This window comes from Geospiza fortis, unplaced genomic scaffold (genome assembly GCF_000277835.1).
Source record: "Geospiza fortis unplaced genomic scaffold, GeoFor_1.0 scaffold92, whole genome shotgun sequence".
Lineage (NCBI taxonomy): Eukaryota > Metazoa > Chordata > Aves > Passeriformes > Thraupidae > Geospiza > Geospiza fortis.
The window spans coordinates 1,662,410-1,682,641 of NW_005054389.1; the positions used below are offsets into that span (position 1 = coordinate 1,662,410).

The following is a 20,232-nucleotide window of genomic DNA, read 5'->3' on the forward strand; positions in this document are numbered from 1 at the left end:
CGGGAGAGAGCAGGAGGTGGTGGCATCCTCCGCTCCTCCGAGGACAGAGAGGGCTGAGTCCTTGCTGAAGCAGATCTGCCTGGCTTCCTTTTGCAGCGAGGCCACGAGGGGCAAGGCAAAAATAGACGGGTATGATGTGCACGGGAAGCACAAACCTCCTGGCGCTTGGTACCTCTGAGAGTGTCACTTAGTGAAAACCCGAAGGATTTCTTTTTCCCCTCTTTTTTCCCCTTCCCGTTCTTTCCGCTTGCTTTGTCTGTGGAGTCTGCTCTGAGTTGCTGTGACCATAGCAGGAGGTTGTTGGGGGGTCTTGTAGCACAGATTATCAGGTGTCTATGTCGGGACCTATTTGTGAGCGATAGAAAAGGGTTGTAAAGACAAACAGTAGTAGACTTTTAATCTGTGTAGTCAACCTTTAGTAGGTATTGTGGCGTCTGACATCTAGAGCAAAGAGAAATCAGTCACTGCACCGAGGCAGACTAGGTGGAGGAGTTGCTGTCTATTGGTCAAGACACTACTCTGAAGGCAACAATATACTTGTTTAAAAAATGAAAATAATAAAAGAAAGCCCTTGAGGTTCTGCATATGGTCACAGCAAGAGCAAGGAAGTGATGCCAGAATAGTCTCAATGACTTTGTTCATCCTCAGTTTGTGTACTATTTCAGGACACACAGCTGACTTGAAGCCAAATGTTCAGCTTGAGCTGTAATAGCTTGAGCTCTACTGGAAGCTGAGGTGGAAATTAGCTTTTCCAGTGTGCTTAAGGGGAGTCCTTTAGCTGCTGGTCTTTCTCGGCAAAAATAATGCATGTGGGGAGAAACCCACCATTGATAGACTCATGCTGAAGAGTTGTCATGACTGCTCAGTGTAAGCAACATTTCAGTACAGGCTGTATTTCAGAATCAGGAGTCACACCTCATGGAAACAGAATGGCTTCATTTGTTTTCAGTATTTTTCTGAGGTCCTCTTCCATTAGGTTATGCTTTTCTTTCTGTCTATGTTGCATTTGCATGCCTGATTCTATGTCTCAGATATACAGTGCATCTACACACTATTAAAGAAAAAAAAAGGGATTTCAGTATTTCTACTACGGGTTCTTTATCTGAGTGACATAATACTTAATGAGCATAAGATCTGGGACAGGCTCAGATCCACAGAAGTATTTTTATCCAAGAAGAAATAAACATCAATTTTAGCTCTGGGAAGCTTTCTAAAACTCCTGCCCGTTTAAAACTCCAAGCTTCATAAATACTGTAAAGCATTAGGTTGAGAGGAAGAGCTGATCACTTGACCAGTAAATCCTGATGTTTGATTCTTTGTTAATACATTTTATTTGCTGGAAAAATACTTAAGTCCTTTATCCAGATGTTACTCTGTGCTGAAGAGGACGAAAGGACAGAAGAAGGAGAAGCAAAGGAGCAACAGGTGTTTGACATGCTCCTCCCGTGCTCCCTTCCTTCCTACCAGAAAAGTATACAAACATTGTAGAGCAAAGTATGTGCTTGGGAAGGGGAAAAGGAAATGCTCAGGTGTCCTTGCTGCATGCAGCAGACTTGCAGAGCAGCTAAGAGACTGGGTGATTGTATCCTTGGATCACTGATTGGGTTTCCATAAAAGAGCTCAAGACTTTCTGCTGAAGGAGTGAGTGATGCATGAGCTGTAACTGGTCACCTGCAGTGTGTGTGGTCATAGCTGGGGCTCTTTGGCCTTACAGACAGGTCATGAAATAAAAATATGGATTCCCTTTGCCTCCCATCCAGCACTATTATACTTTCTGTTTTCCTCTCCTTTCTGTCTCACATGAAATACAATAAAGCAATTTCTTATTTTTAAATTATTTTTTTTCTTTGCTCTGTGTGGCACTACACACAAGTAAGCCCTCCATCTGTGTGTCTCCTGCACTACTCCGTTAATGTTGCTGGATTTGCATTTGAGACATAAGTGCAGAACTTGACCCATGATCTGAAAATAGCATTTACCTGAAGTCTGCCATCCTGAAGTGTTTGCTGTTCCAGTGGGTGTTTAGGTCCTTGGGTAGGTTTTTCCTGCTGTCATTATGAGGTCTCACTCTCCTTTGGTAGTTTCCTAGTGGTAATAGTGTCTGGGAATGAATAAAAGCACATATAATGTCTTTCTAAGATCACTGATTAACAAAGAAGAGAATGCATAAGAAATGTCACATAAAGTTCAAGAAGCAAGAGCCTGATTCTATCTTTTGGAAAGAGAACAAGTACAGAAAGTGAATTCAACAGCTCTCTGTGCTAGAAGGTCACTAGTGTCTGGAATATTCTGTGTTTGTAGCTCTAGTGAAGCTCTACAAACATTTTCCCCACAGAAATGAACAAAAGTTGTGAGAATGCCTTATTTGGTGGTGATTGTTGTTATTCTTTCAGTACTGTTGGGAGCACTGCCTAGGAAGAGCATACAGTGTCAACACCTCTTTCATGTGTGTGTACAGTCACTAACAACCTCTGCAAAACTATCAGTAGTTTAATACTGCACAAGCATCTTAATTACATAAGAGTAAAATCAGGCATTTAATGGAGTTTATAATGAAACGTGGTTGAGTCAGACTTTTCCAGGGACCCATCTTCCTTTAAGCTTTGAGTTTTATATGTTATCCCAGATACTCTTGGGCAGGACAGTCATTAAGGATTCAGCTGCAGCTTTACCCCAGTTATGTTAATCCAAATACCAAAGAAGGAATCAGAGCACCTGATGCTCTAGCTACACTGATGCATCATGTGATGCAGTAGCAGGGGATCTGTGAATGAAAAAATTGGTGCTGAGGACCCAATGTCCACACTGCACACAGCTCAGGGACAAAGGGCAGTACTTCAGACTACCTTTAATCTGGTCCCATGGACTGAATGCTTATCACTGGTAGGTGGCACACCTTCCCTGTCAAAATTCAATTTATGCACTCTGGCTGCACCTAATGTGAACCAAACCATGGAATATTTGATTCAAAAATGTATTCTTGAGCTGAATTAACATGCTGTTAGCAGTGCACCCTTATTCAGCTCTTGCAGCATAATTTTCTGTTGCAGAAGGAGGACTGATCTGAGGACTTTGTGCATTTTATGGGTGGCTGCTTTAAAAAGTGCTAGCTGTTTGGTGATGGTTATCACCATCAATGGGTATTGTCCATTCTTCAGGTACTTGGTTCTCAGCCACTTTTATTCACGTCAGCCACAGTTAATTTCAGTTTGTGATGATATGACAGATTATGACCCACAGCAATGCCAGATCTTGGTCACTGCCTAGTCCCTTGTGTCTGCTGTGATTATCTCTGGTGAGTGGAATGAACAGTCAGTGGTAGCCAGGTATATCTGGAATCCTCACAAGATGCATAGGCAAAGCTGAAGGGCCAGCCTTAAACCAGTCATGTGCCAGCTCTAGGGATGTTTCCCCCTTTCAAGGAGTAGGCCCACTATGGGCACTGTTTTCCACATCTCTGTGCACACCAAGAAAGAAGAAGCAAAAGGAGGCACAAGGGACTGCCTTGTGTAGTGGCTTGTTCTTGGAGTAGATTCTGGAAAATTGGTGAAGAGAGGAGTGGCAGTGCTGCAGGCTCTGCCACCATGTAAAAACCACTCATCCCAGATTCCCACACATGAGGTTTCCAAGTGGTTAAATGTCCTTCACCTGCCATGTGGGTTAATTTCTAGGGCGATGATCTCGTCTCAGAGGATATCCCAAGGTATGTCACAGGTCAAAATAATATGTAAGCTGCTCAGTGTAATCAGCTTGTTGATTTCTGCCCTTCAGGTCTTCCTGAAGAACTTGTCAGATACTTGACGTAGCTCAAGTCTAATACTGAACTCTCATTTGGGTCTCTATTTGGTCTGATAGACTGAGTGTGTATAACACAAAAACAAGTCCTTGTGAGGTGCAATTTTTTTTTAAATTTTTTTTTTGAGGAGGCTCAGAAGAACCTGTTATTGTACATAAAATTGAATGTTTTCATTCTCAGCTATTGAGCTGTCTGCCCTCAGCAGAGGGCAGTCTGTTTTACACATTGATTTGTGGGAAGAATTTGTGTTTTACTAGTATCTCTGATTTTTGGGCTTCTGAGGAAATGCTCATTCTTACTGATCAGAAGTTTTTGTGTCATTACAGAGGTAGGTTGGACTTGACAAAGGATCCTAATAATTAACAGAAATAAACAAATCGGGAGTCATGCAGGCAGAGAAAGAGCAGAGTGCCAGGCATCTGATGCAGCAAACCAGGAATTATTATTCTCTGTCTCTACAATTTCTGTGAGGGTTGTGGTGATCATTTTATTGAGAAGTTTTCTAGCAAACTTAGAGACATCTGTTCTGTCTTCAACTTTATATCACCATTAAGGGCTGCTCCTTTCATTTCTGTGTGAAGCCATGGTCAATTTTTCCCTCCCTTTAAAACTTGAGGGACAGAGTGGGGATTATGGCAGCTGAATGGAAGCTTCTGACAACTTCTGTATTTACAAAGTAAGAGGTAGCATCCAGAAATGAATCTGATGCTTATTGATCAAAAGCTGACATGAAAGAAGCTGGTTCAGGCAAGCCAAATGGAGTCTCTCTTGATGACAGCCTCAGTGTTGAACTTCTCCAGCTGTATCAAATTTTAGCAGCATTCTGAGGGATTTATTTCTTTGTTGATACTGGCCCTAAACTATCCCAGGACAGAAGAAAAAGGGTAGAACCAGGTTCTGTCAGTGTGGAAGATAAAGGTGTTTCTGTTGACCTGCACTCTCGTGGGCAGCAACAGCCAGGGTTATCTCATTTATCACCTTGTGCAGTGAAACATTTCCATCAGCTGCCCTTCTCTTCCTACCCATGGGAGAGCCCAGGGTCTCACATTTGCAATCAGGTCAGCTTTAGAATATAAGGGTTTTTCTCCTTCCCCAGTCATTGGTATATCTGTTGTTTTCTTCTGCTGATGGACCAGGTAGGGAGAGTAGGTGATAAATTCCAGAGTTAATCTTGAATTCCTTCCTTCTGAGGTAGTTTCTTCAGTCTTTCCATGTAAACTGCCAGAACTTTAAATAATGGCAAAAGGGTAATGCTGCTTCATCCTGGACAGGAATCCAGCCTGATATGCATCATGCTCACCTTTGTCCCCTGGTGACCTAGTGATCTGATCCCACCTTGAGTCTTACTACCCTTTGTGACCAGCTAGTTCTTTGATGCTGACCAGAAATAGTTTTCCTTTTGAAACTAGTCTCCCCTACAGGCCTCATAGGATTTAATAAAATATTAATATTAATGTACCCCTTGTAAAAAATGTTTTGTGATGCTCTTTCAGCTCCTGGTATTTTATCTGGTACCTGATCCCATGATGTGATTAACTTCACAAATATACTTGGTGGAGCCCTAAATTCATTGATTAAATTGAGCCAAACCACAAAACAGCCTTTTGGCCCTTAACCTTTCCCCAAATCAGAGCTGTCTGTGAATTCTACGCTCTTACACAGGTGAACACTGAGTTCCCCCTGCTTTGTCCCCTGGCACATCTGTGTTAATCCACCAAAGATTCTGAAACACCACATGGTGGGTTATATATTGAGAATGAACATCTCACATGCTTCTTCTGGCTCATGTGCTTGTTGGTCCCTGCCAGCGTGCTGGTGCCTTGGGATTCTGCACTGCAAGGTAGTGATTTCAGTGCCTGAAGGACTTGGCATTTTGTATCTCCTTTTCCAGTTTCCATGGTTGCAAGCAGTAATTTTGCAACTTGGGGATGGAGGCAGAAGTGTTGCACAGTCTTGTAAATTTTTTTATATTCTTTCTGACATGTTATTACCTAATGGCTCTCTGAAAGAGTCACTCCAAAGCTATACTAAAAAATACATCTCCAGAATAGATTGAAATATAGAGGAGCTACAAATGCACTTCTTATATTTTCAGGGAAGTGTGTTTTTTGGGGATAATTGTTGATGATCTTCTTGCCTTACTGGTAGCCTGAGTTTTTCAGATAATTCCAATGCCCGCCATTCATATTAAGTCATGTTAGACTTTGGTGTCTCTTTCCATTAGATTTCTTTAGTAAAATTGTGACATTTTAATTGTGGTTGGCACCCCTTTGTTTGAAGGAGTTCCTGGTTTGCATCTTTGGTCAAATTACTTGACACAGGTTGAAATTACTAACTTTTTTTTTCCGTGGAATAGCTTGAAGAAAAACTCCACTGAGCCGGCAAGGTTCTTACATGCTGTCATTCTGAGCTGTCATCTGAAGAGTTTGCTCTTAGCACAAGAGCTAAGTAAAATGCTTGCTTTCAGGCGTCCTGTAAGTACGCAGCTAAGAAGTGAATGGCTGCAGGATCACCCCATCATCACTGATTAATGTAGACACTCTTTGTGATTTGTTTGTGCTGAAGAGAAAAGGGTTGGATAATTAGCTACTGTTCTTTGAAAAAAAAAATCTTGGTTCTGTTTTGTATATGCTAAGTGAGGATTTTAGACATCAGGACATTTCAAAGTGGGCATAGAGATCTACAGGGGTGGATTCCTGATCCTCCACAGGCAACTCAGTATTGGGTTTGGATCTTCATCCACCTTGTTTCTAGCACAGAAAAATGCAATCATAGCTTTATATATTAAGCTGCATTCTTAAAACAAGTTCATGGTTATGATCTGAACAAGTTCATGGTTATCTATTGTATATTAATACACCTACACAGAGAGTTAGAGGGATTGTGTGTGTCTGTTGTGTTTAATCTGTGTACCAGTGGACTCGATAATCAGGTGATGTGCTTCATCTACAGATCTTTTGGAAAATTTCTTCTGAAAGGGAGTGTTTCATTATTGAGGCTGAGCAACTCGCGTGCTATTGCAACCACAACTGTTTTATGGTGATTATAATAACAACTCATCTAGCAATGAGGAAAAACTAAATGAAAAACCAAGCACCCCACAGCAACTGGAGGTGAGGCAACAGAAGAAGAAATTGGCAACCATAACCATCTGCAAGTTGTGGTTCAAAACAGTAGCCTTATATTTCTTTGGAAATAAATCAGCTTTATTTGGAATATTTCTTAACTGCTAATCAAGTGAATGAATTAAATGGCTTTATGTTAGATCTTGAGTCTGCTCACATCTCCTGCTTTTTTGGCTGCCTCTGACTTCTCTTCATCTGCAAACAATCACAGGTGACAATGTAAAAATAGAACATCCTAAGAGATTTTTGAGATCCTGTGTTATTCTTACGGGTATCTTTTTCCATTTCCATCCATCTGCTCATCTTTCTTTAGAACTGGTTTAAGCAGCTGAATTTTATGCTCCTTTCTTTTGGAAACGGTGATTTCTGATCAGACCTTTTCTCTGGTAGGTTCCTTGCTGCCCTCATTTGATGGCTTTTCTGTCTTTCTCTGGCTTTTTTGTCAGTGCCCTTTCTGGGACTGGTCACACTTCCAGTAACTTTCCTCATAGTTTTACCCTGCTTTGTTTCGCTGGTAAACTAAGCTGTTTCTGGTTGTAGGTTGGTTTTAGCAAGTTTTTTCGTTGATCTTAGAATGTTATGCCTTTATCTAAATCTTTATATATGCTGCTTTGTTCTTGTCTAACCAGTTCAGTTTCAGTTCCAGTTGGTCTTCCTAGATATTACCAGACTTTCAGAGCTCAAATCTAGTTGTCTTTTTTTTTAATTTTAGTTTTGTAAATACATGTTCTACATTTTTAATCAGTGTGATTATATAATAGGTTTAGCACCAGCTTAACCTAGAGGCTGCCTTAAAAAAACTAACTGTGGCTGTATTCTTTAGATCTTGCATGTATTCCTGGCTTTAATCATTCCAGTAGCCAGAAGGCATCTGGCTACATTTGTAAGCATTTAATCAACTTGTTTTGCTAATTGTTTATACTGGAATTTGTTGTTAGCATCTGGTTTTACTTGAGGTGTCTAAATATCTGTCCGGGCTTCTGTCTGTCAGTCTCTTCAGGAGCTATTTCTGCTTTAATCCCTTCCTGAAAACTCGTGAACAATATTAAAGTGATCTGGATTTTTAACTCATAGTTACATTATAGATACTGGAGGATATTTAAGAACTTTCCTTAACACAGCCACAGAGCTCTACTTTTGTTTTTATTGCCAGTTTATTTTAATCTCTGTCCTGTGCAGTATTGAATCATGCTAAAAATATCTTCATTAGATTGCCATTGATCTACAGCAGGGCATTCAGGCATGCCGTGTCTGAGTCCTGTGATAACTTTGCTTTAATTAAGTTATGAAGTATATTGGAAAATTAAAACCCTAGTAATTTTTAAATTTTTTTCACGCGTTCCTTTTCTAGGATTCGCAGACAGTTGCAGTGATTTATCTAGTTACTTTTATTTAGATTTGCCTGTTAATTTTAAGCTGGCTTTGTTATCCTCTTGGAAATTTTGTAAGATTCTAGACCTTGTACTTAATACATATTTTGTGACTGACTGAAGCACATTTTATGCAGAACTACCATTTAAGAACTTTGGAAGAATTTTTAAATCAAATTGTTGTATAATACGACAGCTAATCTGTGTAACAGCTTTTTAATGGAATATTGGGTCAGAAGAAAAATTGATTTGGCATCTCTTCTTGGTAGTTTAAAACCAACCAGACACACTGGCTAGCCATGCTCCTTCATTTTGCTTTCTAGCCTTGTAAACATTTCCACATTCCATCTGTGATGTCTAGTCCATGCATGAATAAAATATGAAGTAATTTAATACCCCCACATAATATGTCAAGGGGGTTGCTGTTTATTCTCAGACTTGAAACTTTTTAAGATCACGTGCCGAAAGCTCTTGGGGTTTTGCTACTCATTTGGGGCCCTGCCTGTGAGGCTGTGGTGTATGAACATGCCATGTTCTCTGTAGTGTGGAGGAAAAAAAGGCATTTTTTTGTACTTTTATTTGTATTGTGACTGAGGAGGAACAAGGATGCTGAGGAGGAGCAAGGGATTAGCTCTTCCTGTGTTTGGAATCACAGAGAGGGTACAGAGCCCGTGGCCATGCCAGGACCAGCCTCATGGGAGCTTCCATCCAGCAGGCAGCTGGGGCTGGATCACAGAATGGAGCTGTAAGCCTCTGGAGTGCTCTACCTCCAGATCAGTAACCTCTCAGGATGCAGGTTACAAGCCAGGTGAAGGGATGAAGGCTGTCTCTAACAGCTTTGTTTCCTCACCAGCCCAAACCCCGGTGCTGGAGTCACGAGGCGCTGAGGGCTCGCGTGTGCCCAACGCTCTGTGTGTGTTTGTGTGTGTTCAAAGAGTGTTCTCTGCTCTGCATCTGCACTTTGCAGAGCTCTGCTTGTGCAACCATGCACTTGGGCCAGGGTGCCAAGTGTCTGGGCCCACGTTTCAGTCTCGGGTTGGAGAACTTCAAAATGTATTCTCATTTTGAGAGTCTGTGCTGCAGCATTTCCAGAAGCATTCAGTGTCTGTGGAAACATCAGTGTGACACGGTAGTGGCAAAAATCACTCTTGCACCTTGTCTGCGTTGTCTCTAACTCCTCCCTCCACACATGAATAAAGATTACAAATGTGCCTTAGTCATTATAGTTATTAGCATACAATAGTCAAATTTTATCTAAATGGGTCACCTTGAGTTTTAACAAAGACTTTTGTTTCTTGGTGTACATCAGTTTAAATAATGAAAAAGAATACAGTTAAAATCAGTGTTTGACTAGTAGTTACTAAACATGATTTTTGCTTAAATAAGAACATAGTGCTTCTGACAGTGAAAAATGGGCACCTAAATAGCTTGAACCTGTTATTTTTAACAGCCTGACAGCTAATATATAGTCTATATCTAAGTGTGAATGAGACGTGAATATTAAAAAAGGTATTAAAACAAGTCTTTCTTTATCTGTAGTGCTTTCTTCTCAGAAAAGAGGAGACCATCACTCCAGATGATGACCTGTGTTTTGTCAATTAAATTGCTGTAGGTTCCTTGCTGAAATAATTATTAGGCAAGCCTTCCTGAAAAGGTTTGTGACTTGCATTTTCCCTGTACTCCCTCCTTGATTACAATTCCCTGGCAGAGTCCAGATTGCTCAGCAGGCTGCTAGACATTAGAAAATCAAATTCAGATATATCAAACTATGATCTCACATATGAAAATGACAGACTGTAGTAAACATGCATGAGTTGGTTTTAGTCTTTCAAATATCCATTTCTTACAGCTTGCCTTTGTATCCAGGCATTTGTTCAATATACTGCCATAGAATATTTAAGGAAATAGTTTCAATATTAACTTTCCATGGGGACAGTATCTTAAAAAAACTTCTTCTCTTCACTTTCCATTTCACATCAAAAAGAATTTCTAGGTATAGATAAGTATATTTGCAAGTTCCTGATTGGCTCTTTAGTTTCATTTCAGTCCATGATCTGTACAAACTTCTCCTTGGACCATGAAGAGTGTGTGATACTTGCAGGGTGTAGTGGGAATTGTGGTTTTGTAGCAAACAGTCTCTGGAGTTGTCCTACAAGTGAGTTTTATTGTGTGCTAAAGGCATCTGTGTGACTTGCTGTTAGCAGTATTGTCCGGACAGCCCTAAATCAAATCCTGAATGGGCAGGACTGTGGAAGGCAGGTTCATACTGGTATCCTTCAGGTTAAACCCACTGATGTCCAGGCTTTTTTTCCTCCTGGCATAAAAAGTATTAGCAAGAGGTAAGTTTATACTAGCTGTCCTTGTTTCACCAAGATCTATCTTCTGCAAACAGGCTTGTGTTTACAGAAACCAAAGTGAAAATAGCATGTGAGCAGCATAAAGCCACTGCGGTCCAAATAGTTGTATATTTGCATAACTGAGCAGTATTTAAAGGACTGGCTGGCCTACTTTGGGACTGTTCACTACACACTTTTCTTTAAGAGTTTGTTGTCTCCAGGCATCTCTCAAGAAGAGGAAGTAAAAGGCTCTGATTCTAAACTGCACTGTTTTCACACAGAAGTAGAAAACTATTTTAACTGTGTTGTTCCAGTTTTTGATAAATGGACATTGACATGGACTACGAAAGACCCAACGTTGAAACTATCAAGTGTGTGGTGGTTGGAGATAATGCAGTGGGAAAGACTCGTCTGATCTGTGCCAGAGCCTGCAACACAACCTTGACTCAGTATCAGCTGCTGGCAACGCACGTCCCGACCGTCTGGGCCATTGATCAGTACCGTGTCTGCCAGGAGGTAAGGGCTGCAGGTGTGCAAGGTGTGCAGCACATGCTGGGAGGTGCTGCTATTGTTTCTTGGCAAGCCTCACCCTGCCAGGATGCAGCAATGAGCCCACAAGTGTTTTATGAGTGACCTCTACTGCAGCCATGCTCTGATACACCTCTCGTTCTAAAGTAATTTCTTTACCAAACTTATTTTTAGGGATGTAAGTATTCTGCCTGATTTATAAGATACATCTTTTGGTAAAAACTGCATGAGACAGACCCTTGAGCTAGTATGTTTTGGACCTTTTGATGGGGTGAATTACAAAGTAATTGTCTGATAGAGGCAAAGAGAATGTTCTTTGTGTTCTCTTCTAGGTCCTTGAACGCTCAAGAGATGTTGTGGATGAAGTGAGTGTTTCTCTCAGGCTGTGGGATACTTTTGGGGACCACCACAAAGACAGGCGCTTTGCTTATGGAAGGTAAATTGATCCAAGTAAAATTTTAGGAAATACTTGCATTCAAATTTTGGGGTAGAAATAAATTGCAAATCTAAATTTTGAAAAGCAAGGACTTAGCAATCACGGGTATTCATGTTCCTGCCCACTGCAAAGAGGATTATCTGCTGGAAGGATTAAAAAGATATAAATATTTAAAAAGCAGCATAGTTTTACTACGCTACATTTCCTTGAACAGCCTGCTAAGCTCTGTCAACAACTGTTGTCCTATTTTGAATTTTAAAGTACATTCTCCGAAATAAGATTGTAGCTTCAGAAAATTGAACATGAGCATTCTCTGCCTGTATAAGCAGTGTTTGATATAATTACCTAACAAGCAACAGACAAGGAGAGATGTTGGGAAATATCACTCTCACTCAATGAAATACTTATTTTATTAAAACCTGTGATGTTGAATGGGCAGCTAACCTCTTGAGAGCAGAGCTAGATTCATGAAAGATGAGGCTCCTCTGTATTTCCTTAAGTAAAGCTGAGGTTTTTCTTCTATGAATATAAAATGTCTGTTAGTGAATCAGTTAACCCTGGAAATTCTAAAAAATACATGTATAATAAATATATATATATAAATGAATGTGATCTAGATTTTTCCAGCATGTGTTATATATGTGTGTGTATATACATATGTTTGTAAAAGTTCAGCATAGTTTCAGCAAGTACTGAAGCCAGTGATAGTCTTTCTGGTTTGTTTAATTAGATCTGACCTTGTGGCAGTACAGACAGCAGAACAGCTGTATTAGGCAAATACTGAGCTGAAGGTGGGTTTTGGATATATATTTTCATAACTCACATTTGAGAGATCTCAGTCCTCACATATTTTTTCACCTTGTTCAACTTTTTCATAACCTTCTCATATCTGCTTCAGTCACTGCAGTTGATCAGACCTTCACAGACAGACACATTTTTTTTCCAGCTGGGAATGAATGCCCTTTGTAGAGTGTCAGCCCCAGCTTTCTATTGCATGTGGCCAAAATGTACTGTCTTGCTGTTTTTCTTCTCTCTGTGCTGCCTGATGACACAAGTGACTTTGAAGGAGGATGGTCTTTTCTATTCTCTACCCCTTAGAAACGCTGGAGAGGGTTCTGCTGGTTGAATCCACCCATTAAATTTTCAGGTTTCAGAACTCTGTATGTTTGTACAACACTCCTTTGTGTACAGCACTGTTAGTTGAGTTTTCAGAGTCATGAATTACCTGGAATTTTCTGTTGGGAAACAACAACACATCTGGGCTGCACAACCTGTACCATTTGTAAATAAGCTTTGTGAGAGAAGTTATAGACTTTAAGGTAATATTTACCTTAATATTTAGTGCTACTGGAAGATGTCCATAGATACTGTTTTACCTTTTGGCAGCATGTGGAGCCTGCATTGATAAATTTGGATGTAACTTCCATGTTTCCACTCACTGTTCTGCTTTGATGTGGCCTCCCGATATTCTGCAACAGATACTGTGTCGCTGAGAAGATTACTGGAGATTAGGAGAGCAGAATCAGGCATGTTCTGAACCCTGATCCCACATTTACTGACAGGATGGGAGAGGGAGGAAACAACATACTTAGATTCTAATCCTGCAAACGCCAAGGAGGACGTGAATAACTTGAGATCTCGAGGATTAAGCATATGAACAGAGTGATTCATTTGTGAGGTTTGCAGAACTGAACTTGTGTAGAATGAGGTTTGCTGTACCTAATTAGCTTTAAAAGGCTGTTCTGGAAGCCTGCTCTCCTGTTAGTGGTTTTTCTGCAAGTCTATTAATGAAGAAAGTAACTGGAAGCTCTACAGGAATACTTTATAAATAGAATTTCAGTTTTAAAATGTTGTGATTTTAAGCACTTAGGTACTTGGTTGTTTTAAGAATGTTAATGTTGCAGTCAAAGCAGACTGTTTAGTATTTCATCTGGGCTGGCATTTTAAAACTAGTTTTTCAATGCTGAATGTTCATATTTCTAGAAATTTATTTTAAATCATCTCTGTACATTGAGCTGCAGTCTAGTCAGCTGTGTCAAATCTTGCAATACAGTGAAAGGCCAATTTCATGGCAAACTGTTCAAGGTTACACCTGCAAGTGCCCCATGTTTTGATTGTCTGAAGGATCATATAATAATAAAATCCTTTGGTTCTCTTAAAAAAATTCTGTGCATCTGCACCTTATGCAGGGGAAGGCTTACTCCAGCAAACATTCAGCCAAGACCTCTGATTGTCCTAAACCTGGTGTAACAGGAACCAGCAAGTCATTAACTCGCCTGCTGCTCCTTGGAAAAGTTTGCTCCATACAGTTCTAGAAAATGTTACATAAATAGATTATGCTATAGATGACTGGGTGAACAGTTAATCGGGCTTGTAGCACAGATAAATCCTTCTTAACTTTATTTTTCACAGATAGAAACATGAAAGGAGGGGAAAAGGAATCTGTTTTCCACTATTTTTGTGTGACAGGACTAGAGAAACATTTGAATGCCACCGGGGATGGAATAGTTAATGTTCCTCTGCCATCCCTTAATGGGAGTATGGAGAGTGAGATCAGCTTGCATTCTGCTCTGTGGTGTTTAGTTTAATAATCACACTCCTCTGTGAGCTTTGGGAAACAGTTCCTGACAGCTTAAGGGAGTGAGGGGGATGTGGCTGCAGAGACTTGTGGAAATATTTGCTGCAGTTTACAGAATGACATTTTTCACCCCCTTAGACTAAAGTGTGTGCTTTAGTTTTGGAAATATCCTGTTCAGTTCAGCTTAAGCAGTATGTGATGCCAAATAGCCATTTATTAATAATCTCCCATAGGGTTTCATTTGGTGCACAATCATCCCAAAATGCTGTAAAATGATAATGCCTTGGTTATGATTTAGTGTCTTGATTTCCAGCTCCCAGCCACCTATTTGTTTAATAACAATCTACCCTTGGTGCCATTGTATTCTCTAAGCCTGCAGATGAGGTGTGAACTTCATTTAAAGCCCAAGTTGTTATTCTGTAGCAGTTTCTCTGGGAGGCAAGTGTAAAGACAAAACATCTTAATTTACATTTCAACTTGTCAGGATTCACTATCTCCCATCCTCCTGTCCAGTCTGGTTTTGAATGAGAGTGTCAACATATCATCATGTTCAAGCTAATCCTAGAAGCTGGCTTGTAGTTCTTTTTCTCCCTTTTTGCATCCTTTTTTTTTTTTTTTTTTTTTTCCTCCCCCAGGTGAACATGTTTGGCTAATTTGATAAATAGCCTCTGTATCCTGGGGTTTTTTAACATGCAGCTCTAGTATGTGTAAACATAAGCACAAACCTGCAAAGAGTTAATTCAATCAAATATTTATTCTCGATACCATGAACGGGGGTTGTTAGCTAATTCAGCCAGGATGACTTATTTACTTGCAACTTAAATATGAGCTGTAGACCAAACAAAATCTGTTCATGCAGCATGGACAGAAAACAGCTTTTTCCTCATGATTTACAAATGTGAATGAGTCTTGCTGTTAGACTGCTGACAGAGTCTCTTAAAATAGGTTTAGAGTATTTCCTCTGTGAATGGATTTTGTAAGTCTTGTGGGCATTGTATGCATGCAGAGGAACACATGCATTCAACTTTCTGTGTGATTACAATTCCCTTTACCAGTTACTCCAATGTAATTGAATCCCTAAAAATATACCTTTGGAATGCTGCTGAAAGGAGTCCATGAGAACAGGGCTTTATCACTGATATCTGAAGACTTCCACCAACTTCCTTCTGATTTTTTTTCCTCGAGGGACAATGATGATGCTGTTTCTGTAAGAACAAAATCAAGGTAGCTTTGATGTAAAATGGTACTTGCATTCATCAAATTCAGTGAGATTAGGGTGAGGTTTGTGCCTTCACAGAGTTACTTGGTCTGCCTTTAGTTAGATCAGTGCCCTCTGTCATGGAGCAGCTGGTGCCTGAACTGAGGCTGGGCCAGCAGCTCCCCTCCTTTCTTCAGAGAAGGTCTGAGGTTTCAGAAGTGCCTTGTGAATGAAAGCTCACACATTCCCTGTGCCTCTCAAGCCATTACTGGCCTGGGTTGGAAGTGATCCTCAGAGATGTGTCTCTAGAGCAGAGGAACTGAACAGACACAGGACAGTCTCTTGCTTCACTAGAAGAGGCTCAGCTGATGGGGAATCCAGTTATTTCAGGTGTCTCTCAGCTCTGCTGCTTCCTCTTGTTACATTTGCTACCACAAAAAAGCAATAGGCAGTATCTTCAAGTCATCTTCAGCTACCCAAATTTGTGAGCCTCCCCTTCTACTTTACAGTGGTTTATAACCTGTTCAGGTTCTTCATCATATGATCATGAGGAACTGTGAAAAACCATTTTTATAACATATACATATATTTGTTAGGATGTTTTTCTCTTTTGAGTTTGACTTAGGCCCAAGAAAGACTGCAATAAGCAGAGAGGGTCACACAGACAGCTTTCTCCAGTAACTTTATTTTGATAGGCTGTGTGTATGCACTGGTTTTTTTTCTTCTTTTTTTACCTACATGAACATTTGAGGCTTTTTCATTCAGCTGATGGGGAAGTAAATGCTTTATATACTTGGGCCACTGAAATTAATGCAGTCCTACGTCTGTCCTCTGCATCCCACCATGGTTCCATACTGTGAGTAGAAAGAGGTTGCTATGGAATTTCTGTTAGGAATCCTTCCTTCTTTAGAAAGGTATGTGCCAAATGGGGCTGTTAGTGAACCTGAGGCTCAACTTGGTGTATACATAATTTATCTACAATAGAAGGACACTTCCAATGCTTTAATCCTTCCTTAAGGAGTAAAAAAGTATGTGGCAGTTGTTATTTGTGGTATTACATCATTTCACATTTTGCCTTGCTTTCCTAAGTCAGGGGCTGGGTAGAAAGGGGCATTTGGGCTCTACACTAAAAGGCTGCAAGGCAACATCAAAATCTTTTGGAAATGATAAGTGTGGGAAGCTACTTTCTGTCAAAATTTTGATCTTAGTGAATTATTTCTTTGTGAATAGGTATTAGGTGGATTTCTTGTGCTGTTTTCCACTCCCAGGATCTCAGGATGTCAGTCTGGGTTTCCTGGTTTTCCATGGCAGGAAGGCCTGTTCCAACCCAAAATGTTCAATGATTCTATAAAGCACTTCTTGGTGTTCAGGTTTATAAAAATGTTTCTTGAATTATTGCTGAATTTTACTGGGAAATGGCTGTGAAATTCTGTTTTTTTAATAAGTGCAGCTTGTATTTGTGAATATGTTGCTGCAGAGAGAAAGGACAAATCAGGTTTACTTCTTTTTTCTTCTTTCTCATTCTCTAGGTAACCAACACAAAAAGTAACTGCACAAAAATGGCAGTAGAATAGGCACTTTAAAAAATCATACCCTTTTACATTCCCTGAGAATATTAAAATAACATTGGTAAATTTTTAATGTTTAGGAAATATTCATGCATATTTTAACCTGACAGGGTCTGCTTTTTTATGAACAAATGTCGAACCAAACTTTATACTGCGGTGTTAGCAAGTTGTAAATGTGCCTTTGACATTAATAGGAATCGTAGGTACTTTAATTAAAGTTTCCAAAGGACACCTTTCCTGAAATGCTCACAGTTCTATGTAGCTGGTTAATCTTCCTCATCCATTTCTGTCTCCAGTTGGTACTGAGTGCAAATTGTGCTTATGACTTGAATGAAAACCTAATTTATCATGATGGAGTGGCTGTATTTTGTGAGCTAGCAGAGCCAGCTGTGGTGCTGGTTCAGCGTGTGAACTTTGCCACTACCCAGTGCTTTCCCATCCGTCCTGTTCCTGGCACAGAACCATTAATTTCTCTCTGTCCAGTGCAGAACTCTCAGGAATCTTTGTTTTATGGGGAAAGGATAAATAATAGGATAAATACAGGATAAATAATAGGATAAATATAAGATAAATAATTTGCAAATCTCATTTTTTACCTCTTTACTCTGTTATTCTTTCCATGTGGAAGGCAGCAAGGTGACAATGTCCTGTTAGTGCAGTGCAGTGGGTTTTGGAAGAACCCAGCTTTGCTCATCTCCGTTTTACGGTTGCCCAGCAAAGGTCAGAGGCAAGGAGCTGCTCAAGGTGGCAAAAACATGATACTCCCTTGGCAAGGGCTGTAAGACATGCAGGGCTGTGCTGGGTCAGGCTGCCCTGCCCCGGGACACCCCTGGCTCTTCCCAGAGCACAGACTGTGCCCAGCCCTGGGCACCTGGGGAACTGGTGTGTCCTGCCTGTGGATGCCTGCTGGAGCTGTTTTCTTTTGGTTTTCTGGGAGATGTGATGTGTGTCTTGTGGCTTGTAAAGTCAGGAGGGTTGGGTCCTCGTGACTGCAGTTGCTGGGCTTAGGTATTAATTTCTGAAGGATGCTGACAGGCTGTCTCTGTAAGATGCTTAGCTGTAGTTAGGAGCAGCCAGGCAGCCAGTGCTTGCCAGTCCAGCAGTTGTGATGGCCTTGAATTGAACAACAATTGACCCTATTAGAATACATGTAACACAGAGTTTTTTGTACCTTAATTGTACATTGGCTTCTCTTTCTGGGATCTGAGCAAATGTCTGCTGGGGTTTAGGTTTTACTCCTACCTGACCTTGAATAGACTAAGTTTGAGTTTAAAGTGTGTTTGCCTCAGCTGTGCAGCAGACCATTGTGTTGGCTGCTTAGCCCTTCACTATTTACTAGAGAACTTTCCAGTTTGAAAAGGCCTTGTTCCTGGATATGACAGATGTGTTGCAGTTTATATAAGACAGAAATTTGGAGCAGGAACATTTCTCTTGCATTAAATTGATGCTCACAGCAGTCTCCATATTGTGTGCAGCTATCTTTAGAAATAGCTGGATATATCTATGCCCTCAGTGAAATGTAGAAAGCAGCACTACTGAGGAGGTATTTCATTATTTAAAAGGTGAATGTTAAGATTCACTGCTGCTGATGCTCTGTACATGACACAAACTGCAGATACAACACATTGGTGCTAAATTAAAGAATAATAGAACTGAGATAGAGATGGTATTGCTGAGCTTATCCTGCTGACAATTCTGTAGCAAAAAGTTGCCTCCTCAAAATGTCCCTTCTCCTCAGTTTTTCTCAAGAGTTTAAATTCAACTTTTTTTTCTTCTTTTCTTTTCTATTTTTTTCCCATAAGAGACCCAAGAGATTGAGAACTGCTTGTTTATAAATAATAAAATTGCCCCTAGTTAGGTATGCCCTGAGACAAGTATTCAATCATTTCTCTGCCTTTGGGTGCCAGCTCTGACAAGAGTTAGGCTGTGGTTCAGTGGTTGAGCTGTCAACCTTAATCCTCATGCTTATAATTTATATAGCAAGTTCATTTAGTGAAGTACTTTCTGTTTTCTTAGAAACCTTTAATAGCCTGCAAATATTGCCATGCTTAATCTAATTTAAGCCACTGTCCTATTCTACAGTTTACTGACCTTATTTTCGCTGTAATGTTTATTTTTGCTGATATTGTAGAAGTGGTCATTCTGCAGTAGTTTGCCCTTCTAACAGGTTATTTATTAAAGACATTGGAGAATTGCTGTGCAAAGCACATTGAAAGGCAGCCACCTCAGTACTTGAAACAGTGCAGTAAAGGTATTTCTCCATGCCAAGTTCACAAGTGATCTGTCTGCCTGCGTGGCTGTTCTGAAGTTTTGCACAGCTCCTCTCTAATTCCCAAGCACCAATGATCTTTGAACTGCAATTTAGGTGTCCAGTCAGCAGAATTGTTTCTGGAGCAGTGGCAGCCTGTGAGTAACTGCTGTGTAAAAGTAGAGAATGGAAAGCCCTACCTCTCTTCTTAGTGCTCCGCTCCCATGTGCTGAGATCACTTCAGCATGGAGGGGCAGTGCTTCCTGGGTATGTGGCTTTGTGCTCCCCTGCTTTTGTGGTGAAAGGTGTAGCTTCTCTCACACCTCTGCACGAACAACATCTATTCTGACATCTCAGTGTCAGCACATTTGTCAAAGAGCAGAGCAGAGTAATGGAACTAGGTGAAACTCCAGCAAAAATAATTTATGGGGTTTTAATCAGGTATTTTCTTCTTACCTTTCTAGGTCTGATGTTGTTGTTCTATGCTTTTCAATTGCTAATCCTAATTCCCTGAATCATGTGAAAACAATGTGGTATCAAGAAATCAAGCACTTCTGTCCTCGCACACCTGTCATCCTGGTGGGCTGCCAGCTGGATCTCCGCTATGCCGATCTCGAGGCTGTTAACAGAGCCAGACGGCCTCTGGCAAGGTAAAGTTTAAACAAAAACAAGATTTTTTTTTAAAAAATCACCTTGGTAGTCAGGTACAACACTTGCAAAAGAGAAACTGGAGAGCCTAGTTTCATTTTTTTTGGCAATGAGAATATACGTGCTTTTTTCTTTTTTTAATTCTGTTGTCTGTGTTGGTTAGTTCTTTAACACACACAGTTATTAAGTTTCCCACAAAAGTTTTGCACATTGGATATCTAAATGTGTTTGGGTGGCAGAACACTACAGTAAGATAGAGATGGTTATGATTATTGAATGTTTTCTTATGTATTTTTCTCCATGAACATATGTATCATGTCCTACCCTCTCACTATTGTCAGGTACTGTTTTAAACTGTCAGATTCTACTAGAATTTTCTTAATTCTCTTTTTTTTTTTTTT

The 20,232-nt window shown here is 40.3% G+C and overlaps 1 protein-coding gene across 2 annotated transcripts in view; it reads left to right on the top strand.

Moving 5' to 3' along the window:
• Positions 1 to 20,232, top strand: part of RHOBTB1 (Rho related BTB domain containing 1) — a 47,480-nt gene that overhangs the window by 16,675 nt on the left and 10,573 nt on the right. For both annotated transcript variants that reach the window (XM_005425551.3, XM_031060729.1), the window contains exons 3-5: positions 10,942 to 11,143; positions 11,488 to 11,591; positions 19,648 to 19,833. In XM_005425551.3, the coding sequence (XP_005425608.1) occupies positions 10,952 to 11,143; positions 11,488 to 11,591; positions 19,648 to 19,833 (482 nt within the window). In that variant the 5' untranslated portion in view covers positions 10,942 to 10,951. The remainder of the gene's footprint in view (positions 1 to 10,941; positions 11,144 to 11,487; positions 11,592 to 19,647; positions 19,834 to 20,232) is intronic.